Here is a 16,700-nt window from a genome sequence, read left to right as displayed (position 1 = left end):
AATAATCATAAAATCATAAGTACATGGCCATAACCAATAACATACAATATCCAATATGAAAAAACATTGAAACTTGTTTATTTATTTCTTTTTGGTTCATTTATAGTTGTGAGTGTGTCTGGGCTCCTGAATCGGCCTCTCCTGTCTCCCTCCTCTCCCCTTGCTCCTCTTTGTGGCAACAGCAAAGACTAGTTTTAGCTCTCAACAAGTTTATCTTACCTTTTTTCACCTAGTTAACATTTTGTTTGTATTATTCATGCATATTTTACTAATCACTACCCCCTCAAATGGAAATATGTGTTTACATAAATGGTGACCGAACCGTTTGAGACCCACTGAGATAACTTAAACTAAGTTAACTATCTAAAGACTCAGAGAGTAATTTACCTCACCAGAGCTGTAGTTATCAGCCTCTCAGTCTGACAGCAAAGGACTCTCCCTCCACCTTGTTGTTGAAAAAGCTACTTATATCCGTTAGCGCAGCTAGTTAGCACCAGATGCTAACAACAATACACGTAACCGGTGCGCGCGCTTTCTCGCTCGCTCGCGCCACACATACACCAACACACACCCTCCCGAGCTTGAATGACACACAGAGACCAATCGAGGGCATTAGTATGATCTGTATGAAAGTGGCAATGTCGGCAGGCCACGTCATGTAGACAGCCAGTCACCCTCTGTGAGGCAGAGTCAGACCCACATTTGCGCTGCGTTGCGTTTACAATATATACGTATATTGCCGGCGGCTGAGTACCGGCATTTTACTGAGTACCGGCAAGGTGCCGGTATTCAGTAAGAAGTGCCGGTACCACATGGGTAAAAATCAGAAGTACCGGTACTGCGCACCGGTGAGTACCGGCCCAATTCAAGCACTGCGTGTAACTGTCACGCTTGAAGGGGATTAACATCGATGTAATACATGAATGTAGCCTTTGTTTCTGCTGAAAGAGGTGTCGACCAGCTGGGACCACAAGAACATTGGCGAAATCGAGTGTGAGGATTAAAAACCAAGATGGCGCCGGTGTGTGTACCTGGCCGCCTGCTACTCCTACAGTTGTTTGTGTTTTCGATGTTCTTAACCCTTGTCGCTACACAGATCGAGTCTCTGCTGGTGTTTGATCGTCAATATCTTTTAGATCTTCGACATAATGTCAGGTTTTTGGATGCGTTTGAGCATGGTGGGCAGAAAACTGTGCCCCCGCTACTGGCGGGGATCCCGACTCACCTGTGCCGGGCCTTGGCCCTGCCTCCTCGGCGGAAGCGTCTCCGTCGTCGCGGCAAACGCGGAGGTCGGCTGGTGAAGCTTAAAACCTGGCTGGCAGGATCTTCGTCCATTTCCCGGACAGGACTTGGATTAATCCATCCTTTCGTTGTGACCCAGTGTTTCCTGGACCCCATCGATGCCTGCCTTGTACCTGTCATCGGATCGTTTGTGGGATTCCAGCCCCGCCGCCCCGGCCCTCCTCGGCTTTTCCAGCGCGGGGTAAACCACGATCTTCTGAAGACGCTGCCACGGTCTCGAAGATCCGCTGAACCGCAGCTCCCGGCGCCCGCCAGGGTCGGCCTGGTAAACGCCAGATCACTGGCGAACAAGACGTTTATCCTGAAGGATTTCTTCAACTCTCGCGGCTTGGATTTTCTCTGCGTGACAGAGACCTGGATCGGTGCCGGTGAGTGCAGCCCGCTGGTCGAACTTTTACCGGCCGGCTGTTCTTTTTTTAACTCCCCGCGGACGTCGGGCCGTGGAGGAGGAACGGCGACTGTCTATAAAAATGACTTTAAATGTAAGCAGCGCGCCGTCTTGTCCTCCTTTTCCAGTTTCGAGGCACATTTATTTGAGGTGGATCGCTCCGATCCGGTGCTGTGCTCCGTCATCTACCGACCCCCCAAATACAATAAGGACTTCTTAAATGACTTCTCTGATCTGCTGGCTGAAATTATGCCTCAGTATGATCGTGTCCTCCTTGTCGGGGATTTTAACATTCATGTGTGCTGTCCGGACAAGCCGTTGGTGAAGGACTTCTTAAGCCTTATTGACTCTTTTAACTTGGTGCAGTGTGTGTCCGGTCCTACACACGAACGTGGACACACATTAGACCTTGTCCTCTGTCATGGTTTGTCTGTATCCAACCTGGAAATCTGTAGTAATGTGCTGTCTGATCATCTGCCTGTGATGTTCGAAGCTGCTTTCTCCCGCGCTGCAGTTCAATCTACCGCTCCTGCTCGGAGCCGTCGGATTTTTAACCCTGTCACTGCTGGTCAGTTCTCGTCTGCTTTTAACCAGCTGTGTGTCCCCTCTGGCTTAACATCTGCAAACACGGAGGAGCTCAGTTCTTGGTTTCACTACTCCTGCCGAACCATACTGGACTCTGTGGCTCCATTAAAAACTGTGCAGCCCAAAGCTAAACCTGAGCCCTGGCTTGATGCGAACACTCGCGCAGCTAGACAGGAGTGCCGCAAAGCTGAACGCAGATGGAAGAAGGACAAGCTGCAGGTTTTCTATCAAATCCTAATGGACGGTTGGCGCTGCTACGAGAGCACTGTTAAAGAGGCCAGAAGACAATACCTGTCTAACATTATCGACTCTAATCGTCACAACCCGCGTGTGTTATTTAAAACCATTGTAACTGTTCTTAACCCCCCACAGCCTGGGTACACAGAGGCTTCCCCCGAAATGTGTAATAGCTTCTTGCACTTTTTCATTGATAAGGTTACTACTATAAGGGCCCTCATCTCTACTCCTGCATCGGACCCCTCTGACCCTGTTCCTTCCTCAGCTGTGTTTGATGTGTTTGAACCTGTGTCTCTGAAGGCCTTAGAAGATGTGGTTGGCCAGATTAAGCCATCAGGTTCTCCTTGTGACTCTGTCCCGCCTCACTTTTTTAAAGAGGTTTTCCCTAGTATAGGGCAGTCGGTTCTGGCCGTTATTAACAGCAGTCTGTCTTCTGGTATTGTCCCCCAAAGTTTTAAACATGCTGTGGTGCAACCCCTGCTTAAGAAACCTGGTCTTGATCCTGGTGTGCTAGCCAATTTTAGACCCATCTCAAAACTGCCTTTTATTTCAAAGATCCTAGAAAAAGTTGTTTATACACAATTAAAATCTTTTCTGGATGAGCATGATGTCCTGGAGGTTTTCCAGTCTGGTTTTAAAACACTGCATAGCACAGAGTCAGCCTTACTAAGAGTTTTTAATGACATCCTCCTGGCAAATGACTCTGGGGACTATGTGATTCTTGTCCTCCTGGATTTAACTGCGGCTTTTGATACTGTGGACTACAACATTTTAGTGCCTCGGTTACAGCACCTAGTGGGTATTTCTGTTACTGCCTTGGACTGGTTCAAGTCCTATCTGGCAGACAGAACCATGTGCGTAAGCCTTGGTGGTTCTGAGTCCCACCCTGCTCCACTGTCATATGGGGTTCCACAGGGTTCAATTTTAGGGCCCCTGCTTTTCTCATTGTACCTGCTGCCCCTGGGTTCCATCTTGAGGAAGCATGGTATCTCCTTCCATTGTTATGCTGATGACAGCCAGATCTATGTGCCACTAAAAAAGAAGGATGCTTTCTCTCTGCAACCACTTCTGTTATGTCTTGAAGACATTAAAGCCTGGATGTCTTTAAACTTTTTAAAATTCAATGAAAATAAGACAGAAGTGATGGTGTTCGGTCCCAGTGGCTCATGTAAACCCCCTCCTGTTGACTTGGGCCCCTTGATGCATTACAGGAAGCCAACAGTGACAAACTTGGGTTTTAAGATGGACAGTGATTTTAAACTTGACCGGCAAATTGGGGCAGTAGTGAAGTCCAGCTTTTTTTTATCTTAGGCAGCTGGCAAAGGTGAAGCCCTTCCTTGGACACAAGCACTTTGAAATAGTAATCCATGCCTTTATTACATCTCGGCTGGATTACTGTAATGTATTTTGGAGTCAGCCAGTCCTCCCTCGCACGTCTCCAGTTAGTCCAAGATGCTGCCGCACGCCTTCTAACTGGAACACGTAAGAGGGAGCACATTACTCCCATTTTAGCCTCCCTCCACTGGCTGCCTGTGCATTTTAGAGTCCATTTTAAGATTCTTTTATTTGTTTTTAAATCTTTTAACGGTCTCGCCCCGCCGTACCTCTCAGAGCTGCTCCATCCTTACTCTCCTGCCCGGTGCCTCAGGTCAGCTGATCAGCTGCTCCTGGAGGTACCGAGGTCTAAACAGAAGCCTTGGCTATTCCTTGGCTTTTAACCCAGCATGAGACTCTGTTTCTGTTTGTTTTTATATGCTTCATTGGTTTTGTTGTTTTTATATTGTTATTAATTGTTGTTTTGTTTTTGTTTTTTATGGCGTGTACAGCACTTTGTTTCAGCTCCGGCTGTTTTGAAAAGGGCTTAATAAATAAAGTTGAGTTGAGTTGAGTTGAAAAAATAAATTAAAAACATCTAATTTTTACAATAAAAACCGACCAATAGGTGCGGTAGAGCCTTTGCTAGGCACTTCCGGGTATTTCTCCACTGGTTAACATGGGTTAACAATACCGTGTAACTGTCACGTTTTGAAGGGACAAAACCGTGACATATTCACGTCTCCCAGCATGGTAAATCGTCACATGATTTAACCACGCCCATTTCCGCATTACGCAAGAACGTAGCTTTAGCGTCATAGACTTCATCTTCGGCAGTTATAGCGGTCGCGGTGTAAAGCCGGATATTGAATAGTTGTTTTTTGTCTTTCCAAAGGATTTGTTGACTGAAAGTAAACGATCCAGAGTCCTGAGATTGTATTACTGGTGTTTTATCATCTCAGCTTGTGTAAGAGCAGAATATTGAATATAACCTTGACTATTACTGTGTAGCCTACTTCATTTATCTGACAGCATTATTTAATGATACTATTTTATATATATATATATACACACATTTATTCATTTATAAACATATATATATATATAAACACACACTTATATGTACTCACACATGTATTTATTCATTTATACACACAGATGTATTGATTCATTTATACACACACACTCACATATATACACTTTATATTAATTAATTTGTACACACACACATACATATATATATAAGCAAAACAACACTATATAATAATTACTAATTATTATAATAATTAATAATAATAGTTGCAATAATAACATAATATGGTATGATCAATTCTATCCTTTTGTTTTTGCTCCCATATTTCAATTAAAAGATATTTTTCAAAATCAATATTGGTGGGGGCTCTTTTGCAAAGATAATCAATAACACCACCTGACAGTTGTTGCAGATTATACAGCATACTTGTTACTTACACACATGTGCCATGATCGGAATGATCTCGTCTTGTACCTTTACTCAAGTACAAGATCTTATCACTTCTTACACCTCTGGAAAGCACTTTTATGTAAAGGAATACATTTTTATAAATGTCCCAACATTTCATTTTTACATGGCAAAACGTTAATATGTTATTAATGTTAAAATAGACATTTATAACATATTATAAATGTCTATAAAATATTAAATAAACGTTAACATGTTACATGACAAACAAAAAAACGAAACATTATATACAGTATAGGCTATGTATACAGATGTTTGCTAATGTATCCCTCTTATATCCATCAGGAATTAATATTAAATGATGAATTAACATTACCTCAGCACTGCATAAGTGTGGTCGTCAGTCATATTGACAAAGAAGCACTATTATCAGGGTTCTTACACCTTTTCCAAAGTCAAATTCAAGCACTTTTCAAGCATTTTCAAGGTGCATTTTCAAGCTTTTCAAGCAGCGTACAGCTGTTGTAAATTACATATTTATATGCACATACTTATACTCAAATGATTATTTCCCTACCTCACATTAAATCAGATGTTCTTTATGCTATAAACAACCAAATGTGTATTTCAGAATAGCATTCTACATAAGAATGAAAAATTAAAGATAAGAAAACAAAGTTTAATATTGTAAAATGAGTGACCCATATCATATATAGTAGACTGGGCATCCCATATAACCTGGCTGAGCCAATATAAAACAATCAGCCAACTAACTTTTCAATAAATTATTTATTAACATTTTTAACATTTTTGAGGTCCTTTTAGGGTGGCAGTAAACATACGGCTCTCCAACGTTAGGACAAAACCATTGAAACACAAAGCTGATATAAAAAAAAGCGTGTGCAGAGATCCTCTTTCTGTGTAAGAGTTTTGGAGGTTTCCAGGGAATTTTTTTCAGAATATGAAACTTTTATTGCCAAAATCTCCCGATAAATACATGTTTGAAGCTTGTAAAGGGAAGATGACAGCTCTCCCTCGCACTAATGCTTTTACGTATCGATGCTCCCCCCTCCCTCCCGCTGACATTATGAATGTATGGCGTATAGTAATCATAGATAACACGGCAGGGTCCGTTACAGTTTGTTTTCATCTGATTTCAAATAAACAAAGTCTTGGCTTTCAGAATATTAAACTTGTTTCGGCAAATTCAGATGATAAATACAACTTTGAAGCTTGTAACGGCATAATTACAAACGGAGAACGGAGTAACTTTACGTCAAAGCAGGCATAACAACAGCCAGTGTTTCTCGTGAGTGTTTTCCCCGGGAAACTAACACAATACACACAAACGCAAAAATACACAAACACACACACACACTCGCGAGCTTCCCCCAGACCAGTAATACAAACGAAAATATGTTTCCTCCGTTAGAAAGCTAGGAATATCCTCTTTCCAACAGTGTATAACTCAAAATGTGTCTTCGGGTCAATGTGACTGATATCGATGGAGCAAGTTTAGGCACGAAAAATACTACCAGTAGAAATACATTGCTTTTATGTGCTTCATCCTCTGAAAACCACAGGATGGTGACTGTCGCACATACTGACATAGGTACGCTCCTTTTTATTATTGTCACCTGCATAAGCAATTATCCCACATCGAGTTCGCTAACGTTAATAGCTTAAACAAACGTAACATGCAACGTTAGCCTAATCCAAAATGCTCTACTACGGCTTACCTTTCATATGGCTCGTCAGCGCAGACTCTCCCATCGCGAATAATTGAAATTCTTTGTGGCAAATTGTGCAGAAGGCGAATCGTTGGGTTTATCCTCGTTTTAGCCAAAGCTTGTATTTCTTTTCGGATAGCCAACGCTCGTAACCAACGCAACGCAGCAACCTCCTGGCTTACTGTCATTCTCTGATTAGAATGCCCAGGTCACACAAAATAAAACACTTGCAGGTCGCGCGCATAGCGCGGGAAGGCCGGAGCGGAGCTGTTTTATGTAGAAGCGAAGCAACTAAGCTCGATCCGATTTCTTTATTTTCTTTTAATCTAAAAAGCGAACTATTCAGTCAGACAGCAATTTATTGTAAAAGTAAAGCATTTACAATTTCAAGCACTTTATCTCAAGTCCAAGCACCATTCCCAAAATTCAAGCACTTTTCAAGTCATGAAAAAACCTCGTAAAAATTAAAGCATTTTCAAGGATTTCAAGCACCCGTACGAACCCTGTATTATATTGTATATTATGCAGCGTTTATAAGGACGGTATTTTGCTTGTCAGATTCAGATTTCGCGGGTGTGCCGTCTCTATGACGCTATCGCATAGAGCTACGTCGATCCTTGCGTAATACAGAAGTGGGCGTGGTTAAATCTAAACTGGGTTGGAATAACGATAGACGCTACCGGGTTGCACAAACCACAGGTGGACAACAGAGGGCTGAGTACAGCTCTTTCACTGAAACAACCAGAAGCTTCACAAAGTCCTACTTATTGCATTGAACTCACCAGAAAGATCCTTAAAGCTGAAGGAAGCGGCTGATTTAGGGGATCATTTTCTGTAGGATAATCTCCACAAGAGACCTCTTTAAACACTGTGAGATTGATACACACTGAATTAAATGAATAAGGAACATAATGGAGAGTTACAATTTAAACACCTTGTGTGTTTACGTCATTAGTGGACTGATCACAAAACACTTCCAATGGAATGTTCAGCCCAAAATAATCTTGCTGAAAATATAGCGCAGGTATTATAATGTTAATTATTGTTATTGAAAAGTAAAGATTACATGTTGACGAATTTAGTTTCTTCTCATTGTTTTTAATTATTCACTATTAATGAATTGTATTTCAAATACAGTGTTTAATTAAACACCTCTATACATCTCTTTATTAGCAACAGTTATATACAGTAAGTGCAAAACAGAAAGAGTACTGCTCTGTGTTAACCAGAAATCCCGGACCCTCATGTCATTGCATTTCATGATATTTTATTTCTGATTGAATATTTGAAACTAAACTTTGTAATATATGCGAATGAAATGCACGTCTGTTCTTCTGCCACAGGTGAAATAGCAGAAAGTGTTTGAGAAGATGAAGCCTCTGGAGCTTTCCTCACAGTTTGGGAACAGCAGGAATGACTCTGGGTCTTGTGTGGGGGGGGGGGGGGGGGGGGGGGCAGCACGTGTCTATCACTGTGCTCCTGTGCCTCGTCTTCTTCCTGGGCTTCCTCCTCAACACCTTCAGCCTCTGGGTGTTCTGCTGCCGGCTGCCCTGCTGGACCTCTGGAACCACACTGCAGTTCCACCTGGCCCTCAGCGACGCCATCGCCACCCCCGTCACCCCCATGATGGCAGTGTACTTTGCCATGGGAAGCCACTGGCCTTTTGGTCGCTTCCTGTGCCAAGTCAAGATTGCCCTGCTGAGTTCCCATTTCTACGGCAGCATCATCTTCCTCACTCTGATCAGCATCCACCGCTATGCGGCCTTGGTGCACTTCAACAGAGGCTCCTGTATGAAACGGAAGGGGTTTGTGCGGAGGCTGTGTGTAGGGGTTTGGTCTCTGCTGCTCCTCCAGTCTCTCATCTTCGCTTTGATGCTTCCTCAAAGTAAAGAGGGTATCTACCCCTCCCTTCAATGCCTCACAATCCATCAGAGAAGCCTATCAGACGCCTACTTTGTCATTAACTTCGTCCTGTTCATCTTTGGGTTTTCTACTCCCTCTCATCGTGTCTGCTGTGTGCTACGGCCGTCTGGCCAACTCTCTGACCCACCTGAACATCAGTACGCCCAAAGGTCTGAATGTGAAGGTGAAATCTCAGAGGATGATCGCTATGTGTCTGCTCATATTTGGGCTGTGCTTCCTGCCTCTGAACGTGGTACGAACCGTGGGAGTGGTCCTAAAGAAATACTACCCAGAACAATGCAAAGTTCTTCTGCAGATGGAGACGGCGTATTATGCTTCGTGGATTTTAGCAGGAATGAACAGCTGCCTGGATCCAGTGTTGTACTGTTTTGGGTCGCAAAAAGTTTGGGAGGCATTCCAGTCTTTCAGGATTGGTCGGGGAGAGGTGACGGCCAGAAACGATTCAGAAATCACTGCAAATCAGTAACATGGAGTCACTCATCATAGCTGAGTCTGATCCCTATTGGAGGCCCAGAATCCATAGGGAAGGACCATAGGACAGTGAAGTCCCTTAATACTATTCAAACTGGCCTGGGGAGGAAGATGACCTCCATCATACACCGTACCTGTCTTCTTTTCATTTACACACTTTTGCTTGATTTTATCCGAACATCTTAGGGACACAATATAACCTTCTTTATTAGTTTTTTGATTCCCTGACTTCCAGAATCAGCCTTAGTGTATTTCTCTACATTCCCTGGGGCTAGAACCAGGGCGGGTTGGCACCAATTTCCATTTATAGTGTGAGTGGGGAAAATCCAGTAAGAGCTCAATGTTTTTCAACACGGAAAATCCTTCACCACTTGACTTAGCTTCTTATACATTTTTATTGTGCTAAATATAAATATAAATATAAACCTTTTTTCCTTTATAGTGGAAATGTGGGGTTTTAATTGGCCTTAGGTTGTGACTGTGGCATTGGGTGGTTTCTTTTTCTGGGTAATGTACACGGCTGAGGCTAATTGCTTTTGCTTGAACATAGCTGCTGTTGATATATTGTGATTTTAAGGGTGTCTATTACTTTTTCTTCTTTTTTTCCCGCTGCTGGAGAGGACGCTGGCGTTGACTGTTCGCCGCTTCTCCGCCTCTTTCACCCTCTATCACCCTCAACTACCATTCGTTCTTCAATCTTTCGAATTGGACCACTGCCCTGCATTTACACATCTTTAATGCAATGCACATTGTTTTTAATTTTTTTTTAATTTTTAATTTTTTTAATTTTTAACTTATTTTGGACTTCTGCCTCCGTTGCTGACTGTAGCCGGCTGCCCTAACGTAGCCATCAACGTGCCGGGTGGCTATTGCTATCTGCTACATCGCCTACTGTCTGTCTCCTTCCCAAGCAACAACCGTGGACTCTCTCTGCCTCCTGCCTTCATCTCTGGGGTGCATCTGTCCCGTCCCGCTGCTCACATCCTCCTGCCATGTCGTGGATCTTCCTCGTCTCCACAACAATCCTCCACCTCTGTGAACCTAGCTAGCCCGCTAGCTGCTATCTGCTGCTATCTGCTGCTATCTGCTGCTAGCTGCTATCGCTGCTATCGCTGCCATCGCTGCCATCACACTGCTCCCAGCCATTCCGCCTGTCATCATGCTGAAATACTCCATCTCACAGCTGCTGTCATTGACCAACTCCTCCACTCCGTCTTCCATCTCAGTCATCAGACATCTTGGACTCCTTCGTCGACCCCGCTACATTCACCGAAGCACCCGCCGCAGTTTTGTTTACCTTCAGCACGGACAATCCATTGCATCCATCTGCCCCACGCAACGCACTGTTGCACACCTGACGCGTCATCAGAACGCAACTCCTACTGCTTCTCTTACACTCTCCCCCACTCACCTACACTCCCAGCTGCACGGAATACCTGGAGCGGATCCCACTCCCCTCCGCCTCCCAACACATATAACAAGCCATTTCTCCCCACCATCAAGCCCCCCTCCTCTGCTCCACTGCCCCCCCTCTCATGCCCACCCCCGCGCTGCTAACCTAGACAACCTCATACCTCTCCAGCCTGCCACCACCCTACAACCCCCCACTTGACCAATTTTGCCCTTCTAAATATACGGTCACTCAACAATAAAGCCCACATCCTTCACGAACTCATCCTGGACAAATCCTTCGACTTCCTTCTGCTCACTGAAACCTGGCAACAACCCAATGACTTCTTCTCGCTTAATCAAACATCCCCCCTGGTTTTAATTACATCACTAAACCCCGCCCCTCACGCTGTGGTGGTGGGCTGGCTGTCATCTACAACCAGAACATCCGGACTACAGAACTCACCCTCCCCTCAGTACCATCCTTCGAATTTCTCGCCTTCAAAACCCCTCCCTCACTGACAGTTATCCTCATTTACCGCCCCCCTAAACCACACCCCTCCTTCCTCTCTGATCTCACTGAACTCCTAACCATTGCTTCATCCCTCTCCCCACGTCTGTTACTCCTCGGCGACCTTAACATCCACATGGACTCCACCACCTGCAAACACGCTTCTGAATTTTCCTCCTTTCTGGACAATTTCTCATTTACACAACATATCATCTTCCCCACCCACGATAAAGGACACATCCTTGACCTTGTCTGCTCTACCAACCTCACAGTACTCGACCTCCACCCCTGCCCCTTTCTGACCACAAACTCATACAGTTCACCACCGCCTCCCCCGTCCGCCGCACCCCCCCATCCAGGAACATCACTTTCCGTAATTTACGCTCTGTTGATCCCCAGCACCTCTCCGACCTGCTATCCTCTACTCTCCCCCTGGACTCGAACCTCAGCTCAACCGATGATCAACTCAACCACCTTAATTCAACCCTACTCGCCTCCCTCAATAGCTTGGCCCCCCTCAAAAGGAAAAATGTCACTTTTAAAACCTCCTCACCCTGGTTCACCCCTGCACTCCGTAAACTGAAGCAAACCGGCCGCCAGCTTGAACGCCTAACCATGAAATCATCCCTCACAGTTCACCATGATTCCTACAAACTCCATCTCACTACCTACAGAGACGCCCTCAATGCCGCAAAATCTGCTTACCTCTCCACCATCTTCATCAACCCCTCCCGTAACCCCAGGACCCTCTTCTCCACCGTCAACAAGCTCCTCAAACCCCGTGCTGACACCCTCTCTTCCTCCACTTCCACATGCAGTTCATTCCTCCAGTTTTTCTCTGACAAAATCACTGCCATTAATCACTCCCTATCCGCTGCATCTGACACACAAACATCTCCCCCAACATCCACCGCCACAATTCCTCCCTCCATCTGCCTTGACCTCCCGAGCCCTCCTCCCCACGGCATTCTCTCCCAGTTCACTCTGGTTACCCCCCCTGAAATACTCCAACTGATCAGCTCCTCCAAACCCACAACCTGCTCGCTTGACCCTCTACCCACCCCTCTTCTGAAGTCCTGCCTCCCCGTCCTTTGCCCCTACATTGTCAACCTTTTCAACTCCTCCCTGTCCCAAGGAACCGTTCCCTCTGCCTTCAAAACTGCTGCTGTCACTCCCATCCTCAAGAAACCCGGTCTTGATCCCTCCACCCTCAGTAATTACCGCCCCATCTCCAACCTCTCCTTTCTCTCTAAAACAATAGAACGCATCATCTCCAAACAACTCCACCGCCATCTCCAAAAAAATGACCTTTTTGAACCCCTTCAGTCTGGTTTTCGTCCTCACCACAGCACAGAAACGGCACTCATCAAAGTCCTCAATTCCCTCCTCACCTCTGCTGACACCGGTTCCCTCAACATCCTCATCCTCCTTGACCTGAGTGCAGCCTTCGATACCGTGAGCCACACCATCCTGCTTACCCGACTCCGGGATATCGGTATCGAAGGTACTGCACTCAGGTGGCTCCAGTCCTACCTCTCCGACAGATCCCACTTCATCTCCCTCAACAATCACTCCTCTACCACAGCTTCAGTCACCCAAGGTGTTCCCCAAGGTTCAGTACTCGGCCCCCTCCTCTTCATCATCTACATCAGGGGTCACCAAACTTTTTTCTCTGGGGGCCACATTATTGTTCCTGACTGTGATGGGGGGCCGGGACCGAGTCAGCTCATTGTGTAGAAGAGATTACTAGCCCGGCACAGCCATCCCCACTACTACTTCCACACTACTATATCAACACTTGATTCCTGTCACATATTTGTTTACCATCTTTACTAGTGGTTTACAAAAGTAGCAATTGAGTCTTCACACTTTGCTTTAATTTGAAATACCACAGATATTCCATTTATTTGTTTTCTAATAAAAATAACATCAAAGCTGTCAAGGTAAGAAACATCTGCCTAGTTGAGGTGATTGACACTGGCAAAGGTGAGTTCAAAATTATAAATTATAGGTAGGCCTGATGACGATGATAATAATAATAATAATAATAATTGTGTGCAGCACTTAATAAAGGTCAAATAAATAGGCCTATAAAATAAATAAATAAATAAAAAACATCAAAATTATAATAACATGAGTAGGCTAATAGAACTAGCTAACTCTTATGCCTATCCAGGTGAGCATGTTCAGTTAACATTTTGTTTAGGTCAAGGTGAAAAGGACATGAGCAGTGTAGGCTCAAAACTAAAGCACAACAATAATACAGAATAATGGCAATCAAAATCAGTAGCCTATATGTAGGTGAGCTGGATTTGTACTTGTTGATGAATTGTGCTGTCTTTGGGATGGGATCAGCAACAGCAATCTCCTCTCCTCACTTCAGAGTGCCTTCTGGAGCCCTGGCATGGAGGGATGACGGATTGAACACAAGAAGCACCATATTCAGTAAATGGCAAGACATGCTGCTGTCTGCTTTTCTCTGTGACATAATTTTACAACATAGGCTATGTAGCAAATTAAAAAGAGCCTTCACATTTCATATTTATAGCAATTAAAATCAGTAATTGTTAAAATCAGTGTGCTTGCCGCATCAGTGTGAACTGTGTGTTTGCTTCTGGCTGATGAGAAGTTCAATGTCTGGTTGCAGTCTAGTGGTAGCCAGTCTCAAGGTCTGATGCAAGTGTTTATCTGTGAGTCTGTTCCTTGTTGTATTCTTGGTTTGCTTCATGCGGGAAAAGGCTTGCTCACAGATGTAGGTGCTGCCAAAAACTGTGGACATCTTCATTGCATGCTGTTTGATGTTTGGGTAGGTTTCCCCTGGGAGCGAAGCATAGAACTCAATGAGACTGTCAGGCTTGAACGCATCTTTAAGGATATCACAATTCTGCAACTCGGCTAGTTCAAACTGAAGAGAGGGATGGGCATCATTTATGTCGGCAGCAAAGGGGTTCTGGAACAAACGTATTGCTTTACCGTTGACATGAAGCTCACGGAACCGCACACTGAACTGCCCCTGCAGCATTTCCAGTGCATCCTTGCACTTTTCGACTGGGAACGGGACAGGTGGTTTCTCAGCGCAGTAGCTCTGGGTGGCAGGGAGATGCGTAAAGTCCAGCTTTTCGACCTGTCTCACAAGCAGCACTAGTTTGACCTCGAACGCTTTGATGTGGGAATACAGGTCACTGATTAGCTTCCCTTTGCCTTGGAGCTGCACGTTAAGGTGGTTCAACATTTCAGTCACATCTGTTAAAAATGCGAGGTCCCATTTCCATTCTGGCTCGGTCAACTCTCGTACCGTTTCACCTTTAGACTGCAGGAAGGTGTTGATTTCGGGTAGCAGGTCGTAGAAACGGCGCAACACTTTGCCTCGGCTTAACCACCGGATTTCTGTGTAGTACAGCACATCCTCGTAGGCAGACTCAAGCTCGGAGAGGAAGGCCTGGAACTGTCTGTGTTTCAGACCATTTTTTCGGATGTAGTTGACACAGTGCACAACCACCTTCATAACAGACGCCCACTTCAAAACTTTGCAGCATAGGGCTTGCTGGTGAATCAGACAGTGGACTTGTAGTGGGGGGGTGAGACCTCGTTCCTCGAATTCGCTGTTCAAGCGCCCTACTAGCCCCCTTGTCGTGCCAACCATACTAGGTGCGCCATCCGTAGTGATGCTGGCAAATTTACACCAGTCTAGACCCAACTTTTCCATTGTTTTGCACACTTGGACAAAAATATCCTCTCCTGTTGTAGTTCCTTTGAGGCTTTTTAGTGCTGCCAGCTCCTCAGACACTTCAAAGCTTTCGCTAATCCCACGAATATAAATGAGCAGTTGTGCTGTGTCCTGCACATCATTGCTCTCATCCATGGCCAAAGCAAAAAACTTGAATTGTGACGCTTTCTCGTTCAGCTGCTCATAAACGTTGTCCCCCAATTCTTCTACTCGCCTGGTCATAGTAGTCGCGGAGAGACTCACACCGTTGACTGCCTCTCTCTTGTCGGGACACACCTCCTCGGCCACAGCAAGGATGCATTTTTTAACAAAGTCCCCATCAGTGAAGGGCTTCCCATGGGTAGCTAGTATGTGAGCTACCTTGCTCGAACAGCAGTGTGGTTTACCTGGGTTTGGCGAATGAATGTTTGTTGTTGTGCTACCAGTCCGCCTTTCATTCTGCGAATTCTGTCTGCTCTTGCTTGCCCTCGCAAGCTAGCAAAGTCACTGTGGCGGGTTTCGTGGTGACGACGAAGATTATATTCCTTGAAAACCACCACACTCTCTTTACAGATAATGCAAACGGCACGGTCCTTATACTGAACAAAAAAATAGTCGTTGGTCCACTGTTCTTTGAAAATTCTGCACTCTCTATCAACTTTTCGTTAACGTTAGCCATTTTTGCTGTCCTGAACACTGACAGTTCTCTACGCTTGCGTTGTCTGTCACTCACTTGATCTCCAAGATGTCGGGTGACGACAATTCGGCAAATATAGTGCATTTTATTTTATAACTAAATATAATTGTTTTAACTGAAACAAAATCAACAAAATACCAAACGCAGACATGTTATTATTTTCCAAAAATCAATTTGAAAAAAATAAGCCATGATGACTTTTGGGGATTTGCCTCATAGGGCCGGTTCAAGTAGTGGGGGGCAGAGGGGGTGGGGGCCGGTCAAAGGGGGGTGGCGGGCCGGATCCGGCCCCCGGCCGTAGTTTGGTGACCCCTGATCTACATCCTCCCCCTTGGTCAGATTCTCCGCCATCACAACCTGGACTTTCACTGCTATGCTGACGACACACAGATCTACCTCCGCACCAAATCCCCCCACAACCCCCCTCTCACACACATCGAATCCTGTCTGAATGCAATAAAATCCTGGATGCAACACAACTTCCTCAAACTCAACAGCAATAAAACTGAACTCCTCCTCATCGGCTCCAAATCAACCCTCAGCAAATCCCCCAACCTGACACTCACCATCGATGGCACCCCTGTTTCCCCCTCCACCCAGGCACGCAACCTTGGCGTGATATTCGACCCCACCCTCTCCCTCGACCCCCACATCCGCCAAGTTGTAAAAACCTCATTTTTCCACCTCTGCATTATCGCCAAACTCCGTCCCTCTCTCACCCGCCCCGCAGCTGAGCGACTCATTCACGCCTTCATCTCCTCCCGCCTTGACTATTGCAACTCACTCCTCTTCGGCATCAGCACAACATCCCTCAACAGACTCCAGCGTCTCCAGAACGCAGCCGCCAGACTCCTCACCCACACCAAATCATGGCATCACATCACCCCCCGGTCCTCAAAGAACTCCACTGGCTTCCCGTCTCAGACCGCATTCACTACAAACTCCTGGTCCTCACCTATAAAGCCCTCCACCATCTGGCCCCCCCCTACCTCACTGACCTCCTCGT

The 16,700-nt window shown here is 45.3% G+C and overlaps 1 protein-coding gene across 1 annotated transcript; it reads left to right on the top strand.

Annotated features, from left to right (window-relative positions):
- Positions 1–8,410: 8,410 nt before the first annotated feature.
- Positions 8,411–11,003, top strand: LOC307044610 (P2Y purinoceptor 2-like; the record flags this gene model as incomplete). The annotated part of the gene is given in 3 exon segments (XM_079689921.1): positions 8,411–8,977; positions 8,979–9,333; positions 10,486–11,003. Coding segments are annotated over 3 exon segments (1,440 nt in total).
- Positions 11,004–16,700: the final 5,697 nt, after the last annotated feature.

This window comes from Notothenia rossii (assembly GCF_949606895.1).
Source record: "Notothenia rossii genome assembly, chromosome: 6".
NCBI lineage: Eukaryota > Metazoa > Chordata > Actinopteri > Perciformes > Nototheniidae > Notothenia > Notothenia rossii.
This window is presented reverse-complemented; position numbering and strand designations above follow the sequence as displayed.